Raw genomic sequence first — 27,351 nt, forward strand, 5'->3', positions numbered from 1 at the left:
TGCAGGAGATACGGACATGCTCTTCTTACATTTCTAGCTATTTCATCACAACACAGGCCATTTAGCAACTGCAACAGCACACAGTACCGTGTTGCACCAGCAGTGTGTTTGCAATAATATGAAGATTCATGTTCTATGGGAAGTTTAAGAAAATGTAAAGTTTGAACAGTTGGTTGTCTATACTCTATAACTATTAAAATCATGAGGCCATCACACACACAAAAAAAAGGGTGCAACAAAATATTTATTTTACAGTTACATCTAGCTCTGTTAGCCAGGGGTAAACCCACACAGTACAAAATAACACCTGTAAAGTCACCTTAAAATAAAGATGGAAAGAAGTGACATTGGCAGCCTTGTCAAACGTTACCCATAACACAACTGACTGACAACTGTATCAAGAACAGGTTTAACCAGTAGACTGTAAAGAAAAGGTTATAGTAGCCAACACATAGCCTCTGCTGTGATGATCAATATCCTGCTACTGATAGCATTGCTCCAGTCAATGTGTGATAACATTTCATATGTCAGAACAAAAACACAAATCATTTGAATAATTGAGACCCAGCCCTGAGATTTAGACATGAAAACAATATTACAAACCAAACCCATTTTACAACCATGAAAATAACAATCCAAATGCCCCATCTGGTACAATGCATCAGTTTGATTAAATAAAGCAGCTATGACAATAAGGAACAGCAGAGCGTTTGGCGCTCATTTTGCTAAGTATTTGACTAAATCTGTTTCACTGCAGTACATACATAAACGACAGATGGCACAATATAACCAGATATGGAGGTAAGAGGTTTTTATGTGTAGCTAGCTACATTCCAATAGTCATACCACTTAGAATTCATGCCCAATACATTGCTTCATTCTAGGTGCTATACTAATGTGGATATTGGTACAGACACACACGTGTATCTCCTGCTGTGTGAGGAATCCTCTCCCGGGGAGCGGCCTACTGTAACATTCACCGTCACTGCTGTTCGGTCTCCCTGTAGACTTCACTGGTCTCAGATAGAACAGCACTGCCTCTGCTGTCACTATGGAAAAGTACACATAGAAACTAACCGCCAGGCAGCGCAACCTACATTAACCAACCACAGTGACATCTCTAAATGTACAGTCTATCAGACCTGCTTGGTTTACATCTACAGCAGCAGGAGCATTCGAGCTGCCCTGGTTAGCTGTGTGGATGTCCAACAGAAGGCAATGTACTGGACACCCACTGATTTGTCTTTGCAACAAAGCTGGTGAAGATGAGTAGGACAATCTAGAGGTCTAGTAGCAGTGCTAAGGCTTTAGGAGAGTTCAGCCGAGGGTTCGACTTCAGACAGACAGGTTAATGGAGAAGGTTGAAGATGACCATGCTGACCAAATCAACAGCTACCTGGTAAAGGTTGATGTAAAGCCCAAAATGTGGTCGATGGTTAGAAACTAGACTGACTGTAGCGCTTCGGCCTATACTTGTTGGAATTCTACAGACAACAGAGGTCATCTAAAATCAAGTCAGTTTACATCTTGTGATGGTTGAATGGTCCTAGCATGTGCCCCTGTTCAAACAAATAATGCATGTGTAAGCTATTGGCAGTATTGGCTTGCATTATCATTGTAAATGTAATTCTAGAAGAAAAATTATTTGTTAGTCTCAGTAAAAAAACAGAAGAGGAAAGCCAAGAGCAGATGACCGGTAATGAAGGTGTGGACCAATCACTTCAGTCTCAGACAGCTGTGTCAGTGAGATAAATACAGGAATGGTGTCAATGGAATGAAAACAGATGAACAAGTTCTCTCTACTGAAGATACCAACAACTATGTGGGGCAGTGCCTGAATTAGATGCTACAGGCCAGGGTGAGTCCGCTTTGGAGATAATACTGCAGCCACAGCAAGTGCCTCTCCAAAGTGCTTTCAGCAACTTCCATCCTCTTTAGAGGAAGTAGTCACAGGATTAATGAACAATACACACAAGCTACAGTTCCCTCAATTCTTCATATCCACTATACAAATGTGCTTACAAAACATAGTGCAAGTAAAATCAGTTGAAATGCACACCTTGCCTACTGTAAATCAGAACTAAAATCAGATGAATCCGGTATTATTTTCATCACATAAGAATAAACCTGTCAACTGAGTCTTGTAGCAAAGTATGGTCTTTATGAATAGATATTATCAAGTACATGTATTGTAATCAGAAATGGTTCTGTAGAGAAACTTGGGGATGATCTAAAAACTAGACCATTCAGTACTGTCTCCACACCACCCCTATCCGACCATCACTTCCTCTAACAAGTCGAATATTTAGCATTGGTTCTTACTAATAACTTAAGACACACACAAACTATGGAAGTCTGCTCGGGTCGTTGCGTGTCAAAAACATACAGGTTAAATAACCCTATTTGACCCGTCAAATAACACAACCCAACCGGCCTTCAATAACAAACACACCTCCAGGTCAATTGCAAAGCAAAAAAAAAGCAACAAAATTCCCCAAAAATAAATAAGCAATATATAAATCACATATTTACAAATCTTTATAAAATTAAATATCTCCAATTGTATTGTCAACATTAAAAAAAAAAAAGAAAAAAAAAAGGGAGAATCCTTTTTCCTAATAATAAATAATTACAAAACAATAGCACATGCTTAGCATGCCACTGTAAGCGACGTGAACACATCTCTTTTCTAATGGTGACCTTGGCTTTGGGCCCCGCACCCAACTCCTCTGTTCAGTCATTGGCCCATCTAGCAGCCTCCGTAACCTGTCCAGTCCCATGAGAAGGACAAAGGTAACAGGACAATAGGACAGCCGTGGTCTTCTGCATAGTTTGTGCAGCACAGTGTATCACTTGTTGAAGGCAACAGGACAAGTAGCAGGAGGAGTAGAAAGCCAGCTTTCAAATCAGAGGACAGTGTTCCAGTGTCGCCATGGTCACCGGGCTCATAGGAGAAACCCTGCGGAACACCCTGGAACGGAATAAAGAAATAAATAAATGAAAGAAACACATTCATGTTTCCAAACAAAGATATTTAAACATTTACCCCTTCATGATTTGGATATACACAGAAATGCCCCACTACCATCATTGTTATTAAAGAATGTTACAATAATGTATGATGTGTGACTCGCACACACAGGTCAGTAATGCTGGATTTTGTGGGGACAAAGACCAGAAGAGAGGTGGTGCTGTTGTGTATAACGTAACAGAACCACTGACCATGTGTAGTCTGTGTCCTGGTTGTGTCACCTGTCATCTCTTCTGTTCCCAGGAGGGCCTTTGAATGACTTGTTCTGGGGACACACAAAATCCCAGTGAAAGTAAAAATGTAACATTGAAAGTCAGTGTACTGTACAATACTCGCAGTGGCTAAGGTCTGGAGAAATCCAATCCCAATGTTCATTCTCTTCTGGTTTTTCTAGGACTGAATACAGTGTTCATTCCCTTCTGGTTTTTCTAGGACTGTGTAGTGTTCATTCTCTACTGGTTTTTCTAGGACTGTGTACAGTGTTCATTCTCTTCTGGTTTTTCTAGGACTGTGTACAGTGTTCATTCCTTCTAGTTTTTCTAGGACTGTGTACAGTGTTCATTCCTTCTAGTTTTTCTAGGACTGAATACAGTGTTCATTCCTTGTGGTTTTTCTAGGACTGCGTACAGTGTTCATCCCCTTCTGTTTTTTATAGGACTGTGTAAAGTGTTCATCCCTTCTGGTTTTTCTAGGACTGCGTACAGTGTTCATCCCCTTCTGTTTTTCTAGGACTGTGTACAGTGTTCATCCCCTTCTGGTTTTTCTAGGACTGCGTACAGTGTTCATCCCCTTCTGTTTTTTATAGGACTGTGTAAAGTGTTCATCCCTTCTGGTTTTTCTAGGACTGAATACAGTGTTCATTCCTTCTGGTTTTTCTAGGACTGTGTACAGTGTTCATTCTCTTCTGGTTTTTCTAGGACTGTGTACAGTGTTCATTCTCTTCTGGTTTTTCTAGGACTGTGTACAGTGTTCATTCTCTTCTGGTTTTTCTAGGACTGTGTACAGTGTTCATCCCTTCTGGTTTTTCTAGGACTGAATACAGTGTTCATTCCTTCTGGTTTTTCTAGGACTGTGTACAGTGTTCATTCTCTTCTGGTTTTTCTAGGACTGTGTACAGTGTTCATTCTCTTCTGGTTTTTCTAGGACTGTGTACAGTGTTCATTCCTTCTGGTTTTTCTAGGACTGTGTACAGTGTTCATTCTCTTCTGGTTTTTCTAGAACTGTGTACAGTGCCTCCAGAAAGTATTCACATCTTGTGTTAGACTGAATTTGAAATGGATTGAGATTTTATTTCACAGGTCTATACACAATAACCCATAATGTCAATGTGTATTATTATTTTATTTTTTTACCAATTAATTAAAAACAAATAGCTGAAATGTCTTGAATCAAAGTATTCAACCCCTTTGTTACAGCAAGCCTAAATAAGTTCAGGAGTACAAATCTGCTAAACAAGTCACATAATAAGTTACAATGACTACCTCATCTCTGTACCCCACACATTGGGTGACCTTATAGATAATTCTATCAAGCTGTGAATATCAAATGTAGACTCAACCACAAAGAACAGGTAGGTTTTCCAATGGCTTGAAAAGGTTACCTATTGATAGATGGGTAAAAAAATTACCTGACATTGAATATATTTTTGAGCATGGTGAAGTTTTTAATTACACTATTAATGGTGTTTCACTACACCACAAAAGATACAAGCGTCCTTCTTACTCAGTCGCCGGAGAGGAAGGAAACTGCTCAGGGATTTCACCATGAGGCCAATGGTGACTTTATAACAGTTACATAGTGTAACGGCTGTGATAGGAGAAAACTGAGGATGGATCAACAACATTGTAGTTACTCCACAATACTAACCTAATTGACAGAGTGAAAAGGAGGAAGCCTGTACAGTATACACATTTATATTCCAAAACATACATCCTGTATGCAACAAGGCATTAAAAAGTTACGCTGCACAACAAATAGGCCTGAATACAGAAGTGTTATGTTTTGGCCAAATACATGAACACATTACTGAGTGCCACTCTCCATATTGATCAAGCATAGTGGTGGCTGCGTCATGTTATGGGTATGCTTGTAATCGTTAAACACTGGAAGGTTTTTCATAAAAATAAACGTAAAATGGAGCTAAGCTCAGAAAAAAAAGAGGAAAAGCTGGTTCAGTCTGCTTTCCACGAAACACTGGGAGATTAATTCACCATTCAGCAGGACAATACTTTATTTAACCAGGTAAGATGAACATTTACAGCAACGGCCTAGGGAATAGTTACAGGGGAGAGGAGGGGGGATGAATGAGCCAATTGGAAGCTGGAGATGATTAGGTGGCCATGATGGTATGAGGGCCAGACTGGGAATAACCTAAAACAAGAAGTTGCTTACCAAGAAGACAGTTAACTTTCCTGAGTGGCCGACTTACAGTTTTGACTTTAAAAAAAATCGACATAAATCTATGGAAAGAACTGACAATGATTGTCTAGCAATTATCAACAAGCAATTTGAAAGAGCTTGAAGAATTTTGAAAATAATAAATGGTCAAATGATGCACAATCCAGGTGTGGAAAGCTCTTGCAGATTTACCCAGAAAGACTCACAGCTGTAATCACTGCCAGAGGTGCTTCTACAAAGTATTTACTCATGGGTGTGAATAAATAAACATATTTCTGCATTTCATTTTCAATAAAATGTGCACAATCTTCTAAAAACATGTTTTCACTATGGGTTACTGTGTATATAAGGGTGAGAAAACAAATCTATTTAATCCATTTACAATGCAGGCTGTAACAACAAAATGTGGAAGAAGTCAATGCTGAACTGAAGCCATACTTCATTCTAGCGAGTAAATCGTAAAATGGAGGATTGCAAAATTGTTGGCTTCTTGCCAGCTTCAACTCTTCCACAAAGAAAATATTTGTACAATACAGTGAGACTGAAATCACTGACAACCACACACACAGCGAGAGATCGGTTTAGTAAGGATCAAACCTAGCAGTCGCTTCAATTAATCAACCATTCATACCTTGTGCTTGGTGCATTTCATGGAGAAGTTCTCTTCATTGAGGACACAGTCTGTGGGGAGAAGAATGCTTGGATCAATAAAGACAGCGATTCATCAGATGGCTCAATAGCAAACAGTAGCCGAACCACACACCAACAGGCTACAGATAAATACAGGGCATGTCCGTGGAGCTGGGGTGCCCTTGCTGTTATTGAACCACAGTATTAGGCCTAACCTTCAACTGAAACACTACTCTACCAGACTGTGGCACAAAACATGGCATTCGGCACATAAAATAGACAATCAGGGAACAAGGCTGGATGTCTGAATAAGATACAGATATAAAGCAACATTATGATGAATCACGTCTCAGAAAAGACTACGAATATTATCAGTCACTGAGGTGGCTCAAACTTTTGGGCTGACTGCAACCACGTCCCATTTGAAAGCCTTGGCACGCAACAGACTGCGGGTCCTCTGTAGTCTAATGCCCTTTGGGGTTTATTTGCTACGGTGCAATCCGTAGCAAAACGTTTTGCAACGGAAAGACGAAAACGAGTGTTTCTTATTGGAGAAATTCAGGTTCCTCCTCATTTCAGCCCGTTTGCTTCCCGATGAATATACCCTTGTCTCGGCTGCTAGACTAGGCTGGGTAATGTTTACTAGAAGTACTCTGCGCCATCAGTCAGATGTTGTAGCAGCTAGTGTCTGGCTGGAGAACTAATAGGTGTCAACACAGCAGGAAGTGACTATACACACAATCCTGCATTAGAATCATGGCAGACTTATGTGAAGACCCAGTATACTCCCTAGTCCTGGATGCCTGGTTGAGATGCTTCCAAATGCCATCCTTCCCTCCTCCCTTCTTTGGCACAAGTATTTGAACTGGGCCCATTACTAAGCAGACGTAGTAGGGTCCCAAGCTAGGAATGGGGACAAGGCAGAGGGGGAGACTCACCTGACTGTAGAGAACACCTGTAGTGATACTTGTTGAGGCATCCTTTGAAGAAGCAGCCCAACGTGGCACCCGGGTTATGGCAGCGAGAACATGTCTGAAAACACAAAATATAAATTAGTTGGTTGTGTTATAGGCCAAGACCAAAATACAAGCTGCTATAATATTTTACATTGCTAAACAGAAGTCTGATACTTCTACAAAAACATGATAAAAGTCAAATTGTAAAAATATGGCTAAAACAGACATATTCCCTATGGGAGATAAAGAACACTACATTCAGTGCAGTCAAAGTATTCAGACCCTTTGACTTTTTCTACATTTTGTTACGTAACAGCCTTATTCTAAAATGGATTAAATACATTTCCCCCCATCAATCTACACACAATACACCATAATGACAAATTGAGATCAGGTGCATCCTATTTCAATTGATCATCCTTGAGATGTTTCTACAACCTGATTGGAGTCCACCTGTGGTGAATTCAATTGATTGGATATGATTTGGGAAAGGCACACCTGTCTATATAAAAGGTCCCACAGTTTACAGTGCATGTCAGAGCAAAAACCAAGCCATGAGGTCAAAGGAATTGTCCATAGATCTAAGAGACAGAATTGTGTTGAGGCACAGATCTGGGGAAGGGTAACAAAAACATGTCTGCAGCATTGAAGGTCCCAAGAACACAATGGCCTTCATCATTCTTAAACGGAAGAAGTTTGGATCCACCAAGACTCTTCCTAGAGCTGGCCGCCCGGCCAAACTGAGCAATCAGAGAAGGGCCTTGGTCAGGGAGGTAACCAAGAACCCGATGGTCACTGTGACAGAGCTCCAGAGTTCATCTGTGGAGATGGGAGAACCTTCCAGAAAGACAAACATCTCTGCAGCACACCACCAATCTGGGGCAGCAGGTAGCCTAGCGGTTAGAGCGTTGGGCCAGTAACCGAAAAGTTGCTGGATCAAATCCCCAAGCTGACAAGGTAAAAATCTGTCGTTCTGCCCCCGAACAAGGCAGTTAAACCACTGTTCCCCGGTAGGCCGTCATTGTAAATAAGAATTTGTTTTTAACTGACTTGCTTAGTTAAATAAAAGGTTAAGTACATTTTCTTCTTTTTAAATGGTAGAGTGGTCAGACGGAAGCCACTCTTCAGTAAAATGCACGACAGCCTGCTTGGAAATTGCCATAAGGCACCTAAAGGACTCTGACCATGAGAAACCAGACTCTCTGGTCTGATGAAACCAAGATTGAACTCTTTGGCCTGAATACCAAGCGTCATATCTGGAAGAAACCTGGCACCATCCCTACGGTGAAGCATGGTGGTGGCAGCATCATGCAGTGGGGATGATTTTCAGCAGCAGGGACAGGGAGACTAGTCAGGGAAAGATTAATGGAGCAAAGTACAGAGAGATCCTTGATGAAAACCTGCCAAGACAACGCAGGAGTGGCTTCGGAACAAGTCTCAATGTCCTTAAGTGGCCCAGCCAAAGCCTGGACATGAACCTGATCAAACATCTCTAGAGACCTGAAAATAGCTGTGCAGCGACACACCCCATCCAACCTGACAGAGCTTGAAATGATCTGCAGAGTAGAATGTGTGAAAATCCACAAATACAGGTGTGCCAAGCTTGTAGCGTCATACCCAAGATGACTCGAGGCTGTAATCGCTGCCAAAAGGTGCTTCGACAAAGTACTGAGTAAAAGGTCTGAATACTTATGTATAGTGATATTTACATTTTTAATAAATGTCTAAAAAACTGTTTTTGCTTTGTCATTATTTGGTATTGCGTGTAGATTGAGGGAAAAAACTATGTAATCCATTTTAGAATAAGGCTGTAATGTAAAAAAATGTGGAAAAAGTCTAGGGGTCTGAATACTTTCCGAACACAACGTATACACCCCAATCATAAATCAATAGAGACTCAATTAAACAGACACATCTATTCCTGGGCTCCAGGATTTAAACTTACCGTCTCCTGACCCACCTTGACCGCCTCTTCCAGACCGTAGATCCTCCCCTTCACCAGAAACACACCTGCAGACCAGATGCTACAGTCCTCGTGGAGCCAGTACTCACACTGGACTAGAGGCACCACAGGGGGGCTGTACCAGTCCTCTACTGCAGCCTCAGATGTAACCCCAGCACCGTTCTCAATCCTGGCCCTCTTTGCTGCAGGGCTGCCTGAAGGATCGCTGTCGCTAGTCCACCTCCCCAGCAGGCCATCCTGGTTCAGCCGTGGACCTGGTTTGTGGGGCCAGGGTACCCCCGGGGGCCGAGCACACTTTCTGCCCCGGCCTCTTATGCTGCAGGACGAGTCAGAGTCACTGAAATCCTCCTCTTCTTTGAGGCCTGGGGTCCTAGCAGGGGGTTTAGCGCTGGGTCTGTATCCCTCAGGGTAGTAGGGTCCGTGGAGGTCCCCCAGGTCCATGGCGTTAGCCGAGCCTCTACAGAGGCAGCAGACCAGAGAGCTGTGGTATTGGCTATGGGTGGAGATGCGGCCCAGCTGGAGGCAGGAGGTGGAGGGTACAGCCCCAGGGATGAAACCCCCAGACCCTGAGCCTCCAGCCTGCTGTTGCCCCTGACCCTTCTTCTGCCTGGGCTTCTCCTCCTCAGGGTAGTTAATGACAGTACAGTTGGCAGGGGAGGTGGAGGAGGGTTTAAGGCCCATGTGGATGAAAGGAGAGAATGTGTCCCTCCTCATATCCCTCTTCTCCTCCTTGTAGTTGACATATTTCAGTTTTATCTCAGGCTCCTGAGGGGAGAAAATAGAGGAAAACTTGCCCAGTCTGGGTTTCTTCCGTTTCTTCTTGGGAGCGGGGGTCGCCTTCGCTGTTTTGGCTGTGGGAAAAGATGCTTCCCTGCATGCAGTCTTCGCTTTATGCTTCCCAGGGCTTTTTGGAGATGTTTTAAGTGGCGGTGATACAGTCAGTACATCCACCTCAGAGGGCTCGGGATCTGACTCTCTGTGTGCCGACTCCTTCTCCGAATCTTTGACTGGAGCAAAGGGTGGGCTGGAGGTTTTTGGAGATGTGCTGTGGTTGTGTGGATATTTGGAAAAACAGGTGTGTTCAGGATCTGATGTAGACTCTTTACAACTGTCTGTGTTCCTGTTAATGCTATCCATCCGGCCTTTCGTTGCAGCTGCCTTTACTTTAGTCTCTCCCTCTGAGCTAGATGCTGCTTTATTCTGGACTTTCTTCTTCCCTACAGATGAGGTCTGTTTGTTAGGACTAACATCGGCTTTAGATGGACTGCTCTGAGTCTGGGGATTTGTCGGAGGCTGGGTTTGGGTCTTTGAGGCCTTGGGCTTCTTAGTGGATACTTTATACCAGTTAGGGTTTATGTTCATCACTATGGCCTCTAACCTAGTTCCCCTGCCAAAGCGAGGGGGGAGTTGTTTCCTCTCAAAAGTCCTCTGCTCTGCCTTTGCATTACCATTCAAGTGAGAAGCAGTCGTCTCCTTTGGTTTATTTTCTAAAACCTCTGCCAGAGTGCTCTTGTCTTCTGTCAAGTCAACAATAGGCTCTGAATCTGCCTTGGGTTTATGTCCTGGCTGCTGGTAGTCCTTGCTGGTATCTAACATTGATGCATTATCACCATCATTTTCAAAGCTGGGTGAGCAGGAGGCCTGCGGCAGAATGAACACATTCTCTACATCATCCAGTGAGGTAGCAGAGGGAGAGACCGTGTCCTCCAGAGGACTGATATACTCCCTACTATGAGAACACAGGTCCCTGGGACTCATGCTGTCCTGGATGAGGACAGGCTCCTCCGTTCTAGATGAGATGAGAAAGAGAACCTCTGAGTCAGCCCTTTGTCCTTCCTCCTCCATGTCTGTAATGAGAGGCTCTGGAGAGGAATCAATACATATTGCAGAATGAGACCAGCTGCTGCTGCTACTACTACTACTCCTCCCATTCTGCAGTCCTGCATTGTCTGCGTCCTGAGAAAGACTGTGTTCCATTGAACTCGCTCTCTGATGAGGATTGTATTTCTCCACTCTTCCATTACTGGCAACTCGACTGCTGTTGATTTCATGACACTGCTGCATCAGACACACCCCTGCCACATTCTCAGCCATCACCTGGGCTGGAGGCATAGAGTCAAACATTTCAGACTGAGGCGCTAAGCTTAGCGGCCTGTCCATCTGCTGCAGGTAGCCATCCATTGTTGAAAACTTGCTGATTGATGGTACGCCGTAGAGAGAGGAATGGTGAGAGAGAGAGTCATGAGTGGAAAAGATATGAGACCTGCTTACATAGGAGAGCGTGACTGTAGTGTTGGAGAAGGCATCATTCGGCTGGATCTGGTCTCCTGGTTGAAGCCTGTGGTTGGGTTCAGTTTCTGGGAAGGAGAGTCCCTTGCTGCTCCCAGAGCCTGGGTACCAGCTTGGCGGCTTGACCACCTGTAGGTCCTTCATGGAGTTGACTTTTACGAGGCAATCCTCACCTTTTCTGGTCAGGTCTATAGCAGCAGGGAGGCTACGGGTGGAAGAGAGGTCTTGGGGCTGTAAATCTGAGTCCCCATGTGGTTGCTCCATAGCAACTGAAATTGAGCAGAAATACAGAAAAGTTGACAATGAAATCATTTTTGGGTTCCATCTAGCCTGGAAACCTGACAATTAATTTCTTTGAATTCTACTCAGGCATAAATGAGCGTTTGGATCAAAAGTTTCCTCTTACGACCCCTACAAGCCAGAATGTTAAATAAAATTATATTTTAACTTACTTTACTGGTTGTCCATGCGGTTGGTCCTTTTGCAGGTAGGAATAGGAGACAAAATATCCACAGTAAAGTATAATTATGTATAAATATAAATAACTTTTCAAAGCACATGCATACTTGCTGAGCTCATGCACATGTTTATATGGTTCAGGTGATAAATCTGAATGCACTACCAGCACTTGAAAAGTTGATGTAATTACACTTTCTTGTGGATATATTGATTCACATTCCTACCCCCAAAAGGACCAATCACACAGACAACCGGTAAAGTAAGTTAACATATCATGTTAATCAAGGTTCTGGCTTGTAGAGGTAACGTTAATGAGAGGAAACTTTCCTGATCCAAACCCTCATTTATGCCCGACGTTGAATACTATGCAATTCAACGTCAGGTTCCAGGATAGGTTCCATCATCCAGAAGCACATTCGCCAGCAGTGGATTTTAACTTTCTATGGCTTTATCCTTCTAGCTAGCTAACGTTACGTTAGCTACATAGTAACTTATCAACTAGTTATATCAAAAAGATTAGATGATTTGCGAACTAGAAAGTTAAATGTGCCCATCTTCAGTAAAATCTCCGAAGTGCAAACTTTCAGTGTTCAAAATTACAAGTCAGACCTAAAACCTAAAAGGTTCGCTAACGTTTCCGTTGGCTGTCAAAGTTCACTCAGTTTTCCCTACTGTTGAAGATTAGTGTAAATTAGTGTCGCGCGAGTTATGCAAATGAGTCAATACTGAACAACCAAATTGCACTAGCGTGTAGTGACCAAGCGGAGTTGGAAAAAGTGGTCAAATCAGAAAAGTGTTTGCTGGAAATACACCAAAATAGTGTTAAGAGAAAATAACAAGTTGACAGATGGCTTCGAAATCCTCTGCCTTCTTACAAACGAATAGAACGTACATTTATGTTTAGTTAGCTAACGTAAATTAGCTAAACTCACCGGAGCTGGAATGACAGCTGACAGGCGCGACCCATTAGTCCTGTATTACCTACATTTGTGTGTCTTCACTCAGTCAAATGTGAAGAATGATCCGTGCCACTACAAGAACAGCTAGCTAGCTACTTCGCTAGTTATTACATTAACCATACACGATACCTTCACATAGTAAACAGGATAAGTGCTGTTCTGGTTATCAAATGTAGCCAGTTCGCGATGTGCTACGCCAAAGTTAGGTAGTTAGCCGCGTACCACAAACTGCACTTATCCAGCTAGCTAATGCTCTGCGCTGGATCTGACATGACAAGTTCATTTGTAGCTGATATGGCAACGTTAGCTTATTGTGAAACAATGGGTGGATGGCTGGTGTCTATCATAATAAAATACTTGACAATTTGCTGGTTTTAGTGCCACTCAGCTTTGGGGATCGATCTCCCAGCACATAACGGCGGAGTGATGAATATAGCTAGCTAACTACCCTCGTTGACTTATTCGTGGTTAGCTAACTTGCTAAGCTAACTTGCTAGGCCCTTCATATGAAACAAAAGAGCGAGCATACTGCGCTGCCGGAGACTGAAACTTACCCAAACGGGAAGGAGTGGGGGGGCTTTAGAAACGTCCAATTCAACAGTGAGTCCCACCCAACATCTCGTTCAAGACCCCATCTGCTAGTACCATAAAACGCCAAACTATATCTTTAAAAAATTTCACATTTGTAAACGGGATAAAAAATAAATAAAAACTACCTGGCTGTAGCAACTTTGCTACTCTCCGCGCGTGAGCTGCACTTCAAGAACAGCATTTGTCAGCTGGCGAACACAGTGAAGCATTATGGGAAGGTAGGAAAGCGGGCAGCGTTCAAGACATGAATGTTGTGTGGAGTTTGACTGGAGTGATTACTGAGCACTTCAGTAAGGCCAGTCTACCACCAATATGTGTCTATGGAGATTGCATGGCTGTGTGCTCGATTGTATACACCTGTCGGCGACGGGTGTGGCTGAAATAGCCGAATACACTAATTTGAAGGGGTGTCCACATATATACAGTGCTTTCGGAAAATATTCAGACTCCTTGACTTTTTCCACATTTTGTTACAGCCTTATTCTAAAATTGATTAACCTTTGTGCTTATGTAACAGTATAGCTTCCGTCCCTCTCCTCGCCCCTACCTGGGCTCGAACCAGGAACACATCGACAACAGCCACCCTCGAAGCATCGTTACCCATCGCTCCACAAAAGCTGCGGCCCTTGCAGAGCAAGGGGAACAACTACTCAAGATCTCAGAGCAAGTGACGTCATCGATTGAAACGCTATTAGTGCGCACCTCGCTAACTAGCTAGCCATTTCACATCGGTTACACTTAGTGTCGTTGTCCTGTTAGAAGGTGAACCTTCGCCCAAGTTAGAGGTCCTGAGCGCTCTGGAGCAGGTTTTTAATCAAGGATCTCTGTACTTCGCTCCGTTCATCTTTCCCTCGATCCTAACTAGTCTCCCAGTCTCTGCCTCAAAAACATCCCCACAGCATGATGCTGCCACTACCACCATGCTTCACCATAGGGATGGTGCCAAGTTTCCTCCAGACGTGACGTTTGGCATTTAGCCCAGAGTTCAATCTTGTTTCTTGGGTCAGAGTCTTCAGGGGCCTTTTGGCAAACTCCAAGCGGGCTGTCATGTGCCTTTTACTGAGGAATGGCTTCCGTCCGGCCACTCTACCATAAAGGCCTGATTTGTGGAGTGCTGCAGAGATGGTTGTCCTTCTGGAAGGTTCTCCCATCTTCACAGAGGAACTCTGGAGCTCTGTCAGAGTGACCATTGGGTTCTTACCTCCCTGACCAAGGCCTTTCTCCTCAAATTGCTCAGTTTGGTTGGGCAGCCAGCCCTAGGAAGAGTCTTGGTGGTTCCAAACATCTTCCATTTAAGAATGATGGAGGCCACTGTGTTCTTGGGGACCTTCAATGCTGCAGAACATTTTTGGTACACTTCCCCAGATCTGTGCTTCGACACAATCCTGTCCCAGAGCTCTACGGACATTTCCTTCGACCTCATTGGCTCTGGTTTTTGCTCTGACATACACTGTCACCTATGGGACCTTATATAGACAGGTGTGTGCCTTTCCAAATCCAATCAATTGAATTTACCCCAGGTGGACTCCAATCAAGTTGTAGAAACATCAAGGATGATCAATGGAAACAGGATGCACCTCAGCTCAATATCGAGTCTCCTAGCAAAGGGTCTGAATTCTTATGTAACTAAGGTATTTGTTTCACATCTTTTTATAATTTTGCAAATATTTCAAAAAAACGGTTTTCGCTTTGTCATTATGGGGTATTGTGCATAGATTGAGGTAAAAAATACATGTAATCCATTTTAGAATAAGGCTGTAACGTAACAAAATGTGGAAAAAGTCAATGTCTGAATACTTTCCGAATGCACTGTATAGGGTAAGTTATTGATAGGAAACCTACAGTATATGACTGCAGTCCTCTCACATCTGAACTTTGCAAAGAAGTGTAGATGATCAATGTAATTTAACTACATAATAATACTACTTAATGCTGGTTAGTTTAATCAGTTTGGAAAATGATTAATACAGTATAGTAGATGAAAACAACTAAAGACAGGGTGCAAAAATATTTATTGCTAATAAACCTGTTGTCAGTTGGTGTACATTGGCTGTATATTTACAATAGTAGAGTACAGAGGGAATGGCATGTGAGACAATAATCCAAAAACACTTAAATAAATACAAAGAGATTGCCACTGAACAAGACTACATACAAACCGACTCCAACAACTCATCCTCCCATACAGCTGGACCAATAAGATTACAGAGAAGGAAAACAATTATATAAATGTATATATTTATAGTATAATCAGCAAATCCCATCCATAATGTATTTATTCAGCAGTCACCTTCCAGGGGTAATTTAAAAATGGTCCTATGTTTCAGAAAACATTCTATGATGTTAATATTAATCATATACAAGCCAACAACTCAGACAATGGAGGAGCAACATCCAATGTAGCAGATAGTTTACTTGTACAATGATGCAGGCAAACATTTTCTTTCCATAGCTTGTTTACTGAGCCAGACAGTAATCTATGCTGAAATGATAAGGGGGTGGAAAGAAGAATTAACATGTGCATACTGACCTCACCTAGCATAATACGCAGGCCTGAAGGCAAGATTGTTCCTACGGTTTGCTTATGTAAGTAGTTATTCCATCAATATGTAAGTAATTATTCTCTCATTATGTAGTTGTGTTTAGCCATTACAACATTACACTTATTCCTTCGGCTATTCACACAGACTAAGGAGTTAAAACAGTAGCTTACACAGCCATCTTTTTTTAGTGTTTGCATGATAGATGCTTCATTAAAAACAGTACAGAGTATTTACAGTAAGACATGGCGCTGAAAACAAAAAACGAACAAAATGTCACAGTAACTGAAGTGCATGGAATGTTGAGTCTAGACATAAAATTCAATCTTCATACCATGTTTTTTTAATATACGATGTGTGTGGTGACCAGTGTGTTTCTAAATAAGTAACTCCCTAGCTAAAATATAGTGGGCTTTCTAAACATGCAGCAATGTGGGTGGAGCGGTTCGAGGCAGGCGACGCTGTCAGAACTCCTTAGTGTCTTTGTCAAACAGATGGAGTCGCTGCTCGGCAGTCAGCCCTTCCTTAAGACTCTGGAGACAGAGAGAGAAACAGAGACAAAAAAACAACTGTTAATGACCATGGCCAGGTTTAATTGTGACTAATGTGGACTGAATCATTGAGGAAGCAGATTGATGCAAACAGAGAGGAATATCATCAATGATCCACACAGAGACGTGCACTCATTTCTCTCTCTGGTTAAAGTAATATTTCTCTGTAAGGTCCCAATGGCAGCAAATTTTAAAAAAGGTGCTCCCATTCAAACCCACTAACGATGTGTGATTTTGGCATCCTGTTCGTTGTAGTCTGGTTGGGTAAATTACCTAAAGGAGAAGGGTAGGCCTATAGGTCCTCAGGCAGCCCTAGCTGTCCCAGGGCATGTCACGAGCCACAGACTGAGGACAGAAGGGGGAAACACACCGGCATGTGAGAGTAAGAGGTGAAACACACCTCACCACACTTACCAGGTTTCCTGACTTGCTACACTTTTTTTCTACATCTGATAGAACCATTCTAACCCACACTGAAATAGATGCACAAAGGGATTGTTTCAAGGTTTTAAGAGTAATATAACAAAACTGCTGCATCCTTATAGGCCCAATAACCCACCCAATAAAGTACATTCACATGCTGGGGAAGTAAAAAGTTGCAGTGCAATTCAGTAGTTAACCAGAAGGTGGCAGTGTGTCACAGGTCAATGGCACTTGGTTCCTATTGAACAGTTTCCATACACAACCTTCAGCTGCGGGAAACTTCTCCTCTACTGTGTAAATCACTTTCAGATGTCTTACTCAGGTGTTTAGAAGACGTACCTTTGACCTCATGGTGCGCTCTGAGCGTTTTGCGGCAGCAGCCGCCATCTTGAGAATGTCAGGGTTGCTTTTGGACTTCATGATATCTGATGAGATAAGACAGCTTCTTCAACAACAAGTCATTTGGAAAAAGGGGCTAGTTGCAGCTTCTGAACTTGTACCCTATTCCCTATATAGTGCACTACTTTTAACCTAACCCATAGGGCTCAGGTCAAAAGTAGCACACTATGTAGGGAATAGGGTGCCATTTGTAGCACAGTATGTAGGGAATAGGGTGTCATTTATAGCACACATATGGAGTAGAAGGATAGAAAGTCTTCTATATTCCTACCGTATCCTCCTGCCCTCTCCACCTCCTCCAGTGAGGGTTCCCCCAGTGCCTCGTGGGCCAGCTGCAGCTGCTCTCTGAGCCTCCCCAGGTCTCTCTCTGCTTTGGCCTTCACGATGCTCAGCTCTGTGTAGATGTCCTTGTACTTGTCCGTTGCATACTTCTTATCCTGGCGGGACGAAGGATACATGGTTTAGGATGGTTGGGTGAGGAATACAACCTCAGCATTGAACATTTTTGAAAATAGTATAAAATACATTGAAAAACTATAAAAAGCAGTTGCAGGTAACTTGGGTCTTGGGACTTACTCTTTGGGCGACCTGGAGTTCATCCTTCAGAGAGTTGATCTCCTGTTTCAGATACTGGACCTCCGACTCCTTCACCCTCAACATCACCTGGCAAGGAAGAGGAAAACTAAGATTCAGTGGCAAATTTCAGCTGTGCATAAAGAAATGTACCCTTTTGACAAACAGGAAGAGTTCAGCTAATTTCAAATCAAATCCAATCTTGGGTTCACCTCGAGAAGAGCTTACCTCTAGCTCGTACAGTTCCTTCCCATGTGTGACGTTGCAGGTGTCTCCACCCCCGTCTTCAGTCGCCATAGAGCGCATCTTAGTGATCTCTGCAGCTAGACGGTTGTTCAGCTCCTACAGACACAAGGCACATTAGGTGTCATGGTAAGTGTGAGGACTATTATCAGTGTGTGTGTGTGTGCCTGGGTGTGTGTGTGTGTGCACCTGGTTGTGTGCGTTGAGGTCCTGGTTCTCCCTCTGACACTGTCTGAGGGCCTGTCTCTCAGCCTCCAAGGCTTGGGCCAGGTGGGCGTTCTCCAGGCACTTCTGAGAATACTGTTCCGACAGCACCTCGATCTCCCTTTGGAATGAACACAGCTCCTCTCTGTAACACAGAGAGGGGGGGGGGGGGGAGAGAGAGAGAGAAATAGAAAGTGAGAGGGAAAGCGAGTGAGAGAGAACACAGGAAAACACTCGGTAAGTCAGACCATACAAGGCAAAACACTCACCCAACCAATACCATACCTTTATATTTGTAACACTCAGGAAACTCAACCAAAGACCATGCTAAGCTCTCGTTTCCCTCATAATAGCTGACCAAAGGAAATAGTAGCACAGAGCATAGAAAACTCCTTCATTTTGTAGGGTGAGTAGGAAAATGCCTTGTAAGGAGCCAGACTCCGATACAGAAGGAGGAAATTACAAAAACTCCTTCCTTCATATTTTAGTTCTGGCCAGACACTGGAGTGGTGCTTCAATGTATCTAGAGTCTAGACAGACCGAGCCAGACTGCTCCTAATCAGTTCCTTAATAAACACCAGACAGACTGATGAAACGCCCTTGGCCTGACAGAACTGGAACTGTGTCTGTCTGTAATTCCAGCCTTGGCAAGGTCACTAGCTGCCACCGCAGTTCCAGGTTGCCCTAGTTACAGCTGGCAAGGCACAGCCATTCACATTCACATACTGGCATTGCCCAACCTTTCATTCCCATGGCTCTGGGTTGGGTTTGAACTTGAATGAAAAAGACAGCATTGCAAAATTAAGTTATTTATCTTGAATATCCCCATTTTGACAGATGGACAACTTTCCCCCAACGCTGTTTTGCTGCTCAAACTGACAGGAAATAAAAATTGTTCATAATATGCAATGATAGGACATCTGCAGTTACACCTGTGACTGAGGTGAACTATGTGTCATATGATATCATGCACTTTGCAGATTGGGCAGGTGAGGAGAAATACCTTCACACGTCATCGCAACTAATTATCAGCCCACCCCGTATAAACTCAGAGACATCTTCATAATGAACAGAGCCTATTTTCATTGACGAAAATAGGAGATTGTCGAAAGGTATCGAAAGAAATCTAAAGAATATACTTATTACTGTAATGTAAAGCTGCCAATTTCTCATGTCTCGACCGCTACGTCGGGAAGTAGCGCCCGACACTCGCCCGACAGTTTCCCTCCCTCCAAGCAGGGCAGTAGAAACAGAATTGTCTTGTTGAGCCCAACACTCCTACAGTAAAAATCATAACAGATCAATGTTTATGAAACAGCTGAAATGTATAGACTGTTTCCTTATATTTGAGACATGTTTTATTGAGTTTTTATCTGAAATTGCAGTAGCAAAAAACAAAACGGTCAATGGTGCTTGGCTGGCTGCACTGAGCCATGTAAAACTTCTGATCTAAACTCCACAGTGAATTACCTACGTTTTCAGTCAGAATTTGCTTTTAACCACACGTAAGGATTTGCATGATATTAATAAAAATGAAGCCTGGTTTGTTCTAATGGGTGTAAGGTAGGTCTACTGTACTTTTACATCCATGTTAGAGGGGTAACCACTCATTTTTGATGGGCTAACGTTACTTGATGAAGCATGTTGTTAGCTTTACCTAGCTAGCTAGAAGTAACTGTGCTTTTGTCTTGAAACTAAAATGTTATGAGGGTATGGACTAGAAAATAAACCCTTTAATTGTCTGCACATGCTTGTGAATTGATGCATTATTCAAGAGTATAATGTGGTGTGATTGCATTATTCAAGGGTGTAATATGATTAAGATGGAAACTTGCTTGCATAGTTGAATAGTTTGTTAAAAGCATGCGTACTGGCTAGAGGCTATAGTGGGATATTTACAGTACATTTTAACTGCAGCCCCCGAACCCTCTCTCGGCACATGACATTCCTTTGCTAATGTAAATTTAAAGTTAATGTACATTATATGTCAATTGTAATCTTGTTGCGCTGCCTATGCTACAACTCTCGTCAATCTGTATACGCTCAGAGACTCAGGCCAACTGAAATGATTGATCAGCTGATTTAACTTTTGAGGAGATCAGCAGTAATTTTTGCAGTCCCATTTATACCACTTTCTTGCCAGTATAGACCATATATATATATATAATATATATAAAACATAATATATATATATATACATACATACATACATACATACATACATACACACACACACACACACACACACACACACACTCACTGAACAAAAATATAAATGCTTCATGCAACAATTTCAAAGATTTTCCTGAGTTACAGTTCATATAGGTAAATCAGCCAATTGAAATCAATTCATTAGGCCCTAATCTATGGATTTATTTTTTTATTTTATTTTTAAATTTTAACCCCTTTTCTCCCCAATTTTCGTGGTATCCAATCGCTAGTAATTACTATCTTGTCTCATCGCTACAGCTCCCGTACGGGCTCGGGAGAGACGAAGGTCGAAAGCTATGCGTCCTCCGAAGCACAACCCAATCAAGCCGCACTGCTTCTTTAACACAGCGCGCCTCCAACCCGGAAGCCAGCCACACCAATGTGTCGGAGGAAACACCGTGTACCTGGCACCCCTTGGTTAGCACGCACTGCGCCAAGCCCGCCACAGGAGTCGCTGGAGCGCGATGAGACAAGGAAATCCCTACCGGCCAAACCCTCCCTAACCCGGACGACGCTGGCCCAATTGTGCGTCGCCCCACGGACCTCCCGGTCGCGGCCGGCTGCGACAGAGCCTGGGGGCGAACCCAGAGACTCTGGTGGCGCAGTTAGCACTGCGATGTAGTGCCCTAGACCACTGCGCCACCCGGGAGGCCCAATCTATGGATTTCACATGACTGGGAATAAAGATATGCATCTGTTGGTCACAGACACCTTAAAAAAGGTAGGAGCGTGGATCAGAAAACCAGTCAGTAACTGGTGTGACCACCATTTGCATCATGCAGCCCGACATCTCCTTCGCATAGAGTTGCCATCGATAAAATGCAATTGTGTTCATTGTCAGTAGCTTATGCCTTCCCATACCATAACCCCACCACGGGGCACTCTGTTCACAATATTGACATCAGCAAACCGCTCGGCCCCACACAACGCCATACACATGGTCTGCGGTAGTGAGGCCGGTTGGACGTACTGCCAAATTATCTAAAACGACGTTGGAGGTGGCTTATGGTAGAGAAATTAACATTGAATTATCTGGAAACAGCTCTGGTGGACATTCCTAGTCAGCATGCCAATTGCACACTCCCTCAAGACATCTGTGGCATTCTGTTATGTGACAAAACTGCACATTTTAAGATTGGCCTTTTATTGTCCACAGCACAAAGTGCACCTGTGTAATAATCATGTTGTTTAATCAGCTTCTTGATATGCCACACCTGTCAGGTGGATGGATAATCTTGGCAAAGGAGAAATGCTCACTAACAGAGATGTAAATACATTTGTGCACAATATTTGAGAGAAAGAAGATTTTTGTGCATATGGAACATTTATGGGATCTTTAATTAAAGTTCATGAAACATGGGACCAACACTTAACATGTTTAGTATATTTTTGTTCAGTCTACATCTCTTGCGTAGCCGGCACTGGGGAGGGGTCGGAACAAGAGACATAAAAAGAAAATTATATTTCGACCCCGTCCTTGTCATGGTAACCTGACAGTGACGTCATTGATCAAAGTTCTAATTCCTCTGACAGAACGCACCCGTTTTATTTCTTCACATCAACAACCGTATGTTAACTATTTTTAGCTTGCCATACTTGTAAATCATTTGTAAATAATTACCTTGTAATGTGTTAATTGTATGCTTATGCATCCTTATTTCGACACCAAATCCACCACTGGTGTGCGTAGCCAAAGAGCGTCATTCTCATGTCTTCCAATAAATGTAAACGCCAGGAGTTTGCTAAACAGCATTGGCACTTGGATTAGAACTGGTGCTATGGTCAAATGACATGAAAATAGAGCTCTTTGGTCATGCACACCAGTGGTGGGTTTGATGCCGAAATAAGGATGCATAAGCAGAAAAGAACCCCATACCTACTGTAAAATATGGCGGTGGATATTTGATGGATTTTTTTATTTTTACACATTTTCGTGATATCTAAATTGGTAGTTACAGTCTTGTCCCGTCGCTGCAACTCCTCTATGGACTCGGGAGAGGCAAAGGTTGAGAGCCATGCGTCCTCCGAAACACGACCCTGCCAAGCCGCACTGCTTCTTGACACACTGCTCCCTTAACCCGGAAGGAAGCCGCACCAATGTGTCAGCGGAAACACCGTCCAGCTGGTGACCGAAGTCAGTTTGCAGGCGCACAGCCTGCCGCAAGGAGTCGCTAAAGCGCGATGGGACAAGGAAATCCCTGCCAGCCAAACCATGCCCTAACCTGGACGACGCTGGGCCAATTGTGTGCCGCCTCATGGTTCTCCCGGTCACGGCTGGCTTTGACACCGCCTGGGATCGAACCCGGGTCTGTAGTGACGCCTCAAGCACTGCGATGCAGTGCCTTAGACCGCTGCGCCACTTGGGAGGCAGATATTGTTGGACTAGGGCTCCCGAGTGGCGCAGCAGTCTAAGGCACTGCATCTCAGTGCAAGAGGCGTCGCTACAGTCCCTGGTTCGAATCCAGGCTGCATCACATCCGGATACATGGATTGAATTGAAAAGGGCAGTCCATAAGTGCAGAGGAAGGATATGGTCTAAAATGGTCTGAAATCCCTCCCGATGTGTTCTTAAAACACTTCAGAAAAAGGCTCATGCCGTTATCCTCACAAAGAGAGGTATTGGGTAAACGGGTGCCAATAACTTTGACCAATATCTTTTTGAGAAAATAAATTATTACTGAATAATAATAAAAAAATCTGAGAAATTGTATTAGTTTAAAATAATATAATTTGCCAATTTTTTGTTGTTGCATACAATAATAGCTCAGTACTTGTATTATTTATTTTATACAGTCATTTTTACCAAGGGTGGCAATCATTTTGGACCTGGCTGTATGCTAAAGGAAAATGCAGTTATTCGGGAGCGATGGGGACTTGAGACAGTAGTTTTGACCTTAGAAAAACAGTAAACATTGTAAACATTGACTCAAGTCTGGACTGGAAATTTGAGTCTTGACTCTAAATGAAGACCTGAGACCTGACCTGCTTATTGCGAGTTCAAGATTGTATGATCTTGGAGAGTGTATTTGCATCGTGTACTGTATATAATATGCTTGTGGTACTTAGGGGATATGCTAGTACCAATGAGGGGAAGAAGAAAAAAATCGATAGTTACATATCGGGATATTATTTTTGACGATATATTGTATCATTGACAATATTGCAATATTATTTTAGCGCTAGTTGGCTGTACCTGCACCAAAACTCCAGTATTTTTTCTTCATAGCTTGTTCTCCATCTTCTTTTAAAATAGGGCGAAAAATACGTTTTCAGCACTTTTACATTAAATCACATAATCGAATCACAATACATAAAGAATTGTGAGAATCGCAATACATATCGTATCGGCACCAAAGTATCGTGATAACATAGTATTGTGAGGTCCCTGTCAATTTCCAGCCCTACATGATATCTTTACTTACTCGTGCTGCTTGCATATCTCCTCTATGTCTGCGTTCTCCGTGTTGCAGTTGGACTTGCGGGCCTTGTCCAGCTCCTTCTCCAGCTCCGACCGGTGTGCGTTCTTCATCGCCTCGATCGCTGGGGCAACCAAAACAAAGAACGTTGTTATTGGGGCAGAGCTCTGGCATAGCCGGCCCATCTGCTAACTAAAAAAACGAAATCAAATCAAATTGTATTTGTCACATGCGCCCAACACAACAAGAAATAGAGTTAAGAAAAAATTTACTAAATAAACTAAAGTACATTTTTTTATTAAAAGTAACAATAAATAACAATAACAAGGCTACAGCGCCTTGCAATATTATTCATCCCCCATGGCGTTTTTCCTATTTTGTTACATTACAACCTGTAATTTAAATGGATATTTGGATTTCATGTAATGGACATACACAAAGGAGTCCAATTTGGTGGGGGGGAAAAAAACTGAAAAGTGGTGCGTGCATATGTACACTGGGGAGAACAAGTATTTGATACTGCCGATTTTGCAGGTTTTCCTACTTACAAAGCATGTAGAGGTCTGTAATTTTTTATCATAGGTACACTTCAACTGTGAGACGGAATCTAAAACAAAAATCCAAAAAATCACATTGCATGATTTTTAAGTAATTACAATTTTTTTTAATTCCGTCTCTCACAGTTGAAGTGTACCTATGATAAAAATGACAGACCTCTACATGCTTTGTAAGTAGGAAAATATAAAAAATATTTTGCATCTTCAAAGTGGTAGGCATGTTGTGTAAATCAAATGTTCCAACCCCCCCACCCAAAAAATTATATTTTAATTCTAGGTTGTATGGCAATAAAATAGGAAAAATGCCAAGGGGGGATGAATGCTTTCGCAAGCCACTGTATATACAGGGGGTACCGGTACCGAGTCAATGTGTGGGGGTACAGGTTAGTCGAGCTAATTTGTACATGTAGGTAGGGGTAAAGTGACTATGCATAGATAATAAACAGCGAGTAGCAATAGTGTAAAAACAAAGGGGGGGTCAATGTAAATAGTCCGGGTGGCCAGCTGGAGCATTTTGGACCTAGACTTGGCGCTCCGGTACTGCTTGCCGTGCGGTAGCAGAGAGAACAGTCTATGCCCCCAAAAAAGTGGTAACTGTGGTTGAAAGAAAAATCCACTATTTTAAAGCATAGCCCAAAGACCATGGTAACTCACAATTATGGGTTTGCGAACACAATTGAACAAAATACTTAATGTTAGCCTGATGCTACTGCTAGCAAGGGACACTCGGCCTATATGATTACTAATGTGCTAATGCTAATAGCTATCATAATTACTACTGACCGGCTATGGTAGCGGCAGTCTCCTCGGCTAGCAGCCTCTCCTTTTCCTCGTGTAGGTTTTCCAGCTCTCTCTGGTGTTTCCTCTGCAGCTCGTCGATCACCTTCTGGTGGGAATCCTCCATGGCAGTAAAGCCCCTCTCACAGGTGGCCTATTAATGGAAGGTAATGTGGGAAAAGTGAGTCCACATGCAACCATAAGCTAGGGCCAAGAGTTTTTCCTGTCAGACCATGTGCCATGACTACGAAAAACTCTATACATTATAACAAGGGTCAAGAGGGCCATAAAATGTTTTCCTGGACAAGTCAAACTCTGGATCTAGTTAAAGCCAATCAACTCTGATCCAGATCTTGTCCAGTTCAGGAAAAACTCCTGGCCCTAGCATCAACCACTGCTGACCATCCATTCATTGACACTGATCACAAACACCGAGCTAGCTACTGCACATTTAGCCATGAGCAACATAAGCATATGGTACAAAGTATTAAGAAAACAACCGAATACACAATATGTTAAAGGAATGCGTAGGCAGCGAGAACGTAATGTGATTGAGAAGGCTGTGTTCCCTGCAACAGTAAAGGTATTCAACCACTGCCAGGTTTTTAGCTAAGTAAACTCTGGGCCGCTTGCAAATAAAACACCTATTACAACTTTGGTTCATGTCTAGTGTGATATTGTTTGCTGTCTAGGGCGGCAGGTAACCTTGCGGTTAAGACCGTTGGGCCAGTAACCGAAAGGTTGCTGTTTTGAAACCCCGAGCTGACAAAGTGAAGCATCTGCTGCTGTGCCCTTAACAAGGCACTTAACCTGAATTGCTCCTGTATGTCACTCTGCTAAATTACTCAAATGTAAAAGTCTATAATTTGAAAAACCTAGAATCTGTTACCATTGAACTAATCTTTGGTAGAATGTAGGAGGTTAAGATGAGACCAAACAAAACACTGGATAATAGGCTGACTGTGAGGACAGACAGTGGAATCTGATGTGTCGTCATCGTGAGGTGGCAGGGCCAGCCTGTCTGTGGACTGCCTTTCAGTAGTATAGACCAGAGTTTCCCCAAACTTGGTCCCGGGACCCCAACGGGTGTACGGCTGGACGATATATCGAAGTAATTTGATTAACTCTAATGTATGCTTTTGCGCGATATTCCAAATGCCTGTATCGCAGAATCAAGTTTTTTTGTATTTCTCGTTTTTTTTGCGTTTATGTCCGCTTGTTCTCATGTTGTCGTTTTGGTCTCGTTCGCTCCTTCTGTGCTGTGCACCTTCCCATTTACACCAGAGATCTGTACATAACTATAACATACTCATGTCTCCGCCTAAAACAATGGGAGTCGTTGGCGGGAAGGCAGGCGACAAGCTTAGGTTCAAATAAGCGCATAGGTTTTTTTTGACAGATTTTGTCGAGAGTGAAACCTCCCGGTTTGCTTCTTTGTCCCAAGCCCCTCCCATTACCACTCACAACAACAAAGATGAGAGATCACTTCTTCCTCTCTGACAAACGGTTTCAACTTGTTACACGGAGACATTATTTTACTGTAATAGAGGAGAAGATAACCTTTCAAACCATACATTGTTTGTTTCAACTCCTCAAATTTCGAGAAGACCAATGAACATTAATTCTGGAAATGTAATGCTCAGTGCCACATATCGCTAGCAGCCTTGAAATCAAATAAAGATTGTTATACTAGCTGTTTAGTCTGTGTTTTATAAATGTGCAATAAGCATAAAACAAATATATAAAGGAACTGGCAACTCGTTCTCATTCTGAGAAATAAGGTAGGCCACTTGATTTCAGCATCTGACAATATGGACAGGCTAGCATGCTGTTCAAACAGTTGGCGACGGACAGAAGGTTGTGTTAATAACAATTCAACTGTTTGGCCTTGAATTCAGAGCTTGTGAAATTATAGTTCGATCCAAGTGCTTGGGCTTGTGCTTGAGAGCTTGTTTTTGAGGTGTTCATTTTCTATAATGCCTGCTACATTATTAGTGAATGTGCATTATGCATGGTTCTGGTTAAATTTAAAGTTACAAAAAACAGGTACAACTATTTTTTATAAAATAATTTAATTATAAGTGTATCTTACGGTTGTGGAAGGCATTTATTCAGCCTAGGTTCTGGATAATATGGAGTGGGTCTTTTTCCAAATAGGGCTATCTTCTGTACACCACCCCTA

The 27,351-nt window shown here is 42.7% G+C and overlaps 2 protein-coding genes across 8 annotated transcripts in view; both read right to left on the minus strand.

Annotated features, from left to right (window-relative positions):
- Window positions 1–226: 226 nt before the first annotated feature.
- On the minus strand, window positions 227–13,499 carry si:dkey-94l16.4 (retinoic acid-induced protein 1). 5 transcript variants are annotated; one of them, XM_055890407.1, is made up of 7 exons: window positions 13,239–13,498; window positions 11,719–11,744; window positions 8,960–11,535; window positions 6,997–7,090; window positions 6,060–6,109; window positions 3,223–3,296; window positions 227–2,971 (listed from the first exon to the last, which is right to left on the minus strand). In XM_055890407.1, the coding sequence occupies exons 3-6, from the start codon at window positions 11,528–11,530 to the stop codon at window positions 3,249–3,251; spliced, it is 2,763 nt and encodes a 920-aa protein (XP_055746382.1). In that variant the 5' UTR covers window positions 11,531–11,535; window positions 11,719–11,744; window positions 13,239–13,498; the 3' UTR covers window positions 227–2,971; window positions 3,223–3,248. The 5 variants fall into 5 exon arrangements, with proteins under 5 accessions (XP_055746382.1, XP_055746386.1, XP_055746381.1 ...); XM_055890411.1 differs by lacking the exon at window positions 11,719–11,744 and having other exon boundaries at window positions 8,975–11,535; window positions 13,239–13,499; XM_055890406.1 differs by lacking the exon at window positions 11,719–11,744 and having other exon boundaries at window positions 13,239–13,497.
- Window positions 13,500–15,270: 1,771 nt separating this feature from the next.
- mprip (myosin phosphatase Rho interacting protein) overlaps window positions 15,271–27,351 on the minus strand; it is a 66,595-nt gene continuing 54,514 nt past the window's right edge. For 2 of the 3 annotated variants that reach the window (XM_055890416.1, XM_055890419.1), the window contains 8 exons: window positions 25,176–25,323; window positions 23,842–23,959; window positions 18,194–18,353; window positions 17,990–18,103; window positions 17,765–17,851; window positions 17,460–17,625; window positions 17,129–17,214; window positions 15,271–16,348 (listed from right to left, as the gene is read on the minus strand). In XM_055890416.1, the coding sequence (XP_055746391.1) occupies window positions 16,280–16,348; window positions 17,129–17,214; window positions 17,460–17,625; window positions 17,765–17,851; window positions 17,990–18,103; window positions 18,194–18,353; window positions 23,842–23,959; window positions 25,176–25,323 (948 nt within the window). In that variant the 3' untranslated portion in view covers window positions 15,271–16,279. Of the gene's footprint in view, window positions 16,349–16,639; window positions 16,712–17,128; window positions 17,215–17,459; window positions 17,626–17,764; window positions 17,852–17,989; window positions 18,104–18,193; window positions 18,354–23,841; window positions 23,960–25,175; window positions 25,324–27,351 lie in introns of all 3 variants that reach the window. The other variant, XM_055890417.1, reaches the window with a different exon arrangement.

Source organism: Salvelinus fontinalis, chromosome 30 (assembly GCF_029448725.1).
Source record: "Salvelinus fontinalis isolate EN_2023a chromosome 30, ASM2944872v1, whole genome shotgun sequence".
Taxonomy (NCBI): domain Eukaryota; kingdom Metazoa; phylum Chordata; class Actinopteri; order Salmoniformes; family Salmonidae; genus Salvelinus; species Salvelinus fontinalis.

What these genes read in the sequence shown, in the direction of transcription:
- si:dkey-94l16.4 (XM_055890407.1), bottom strand. Translation starts at nt 11,530, where the DNA reads ATGGAGCAACCACATGGGGACTCAGATTTACAGCCCCAAGACCTCTCT. An exon ending in TCAAGGTGGGTCAGGAGACG is followed by an intron (nt 7,091 to 8,959) that starts GTAAGTTTAAAT and finishes TTGTGTTTTCAG; the next exon opens with ACATGTTCTCGCTGCCATAA. An exon ending in TGAAATGCACCAAGCACAAG is followed by an intron (nt 3,297 to 6,059) that starts GTATGAATGGTT and finishes GTGTGTCCCCAG; the next exon opens with AACAAGTCATTCAAAGGCCC.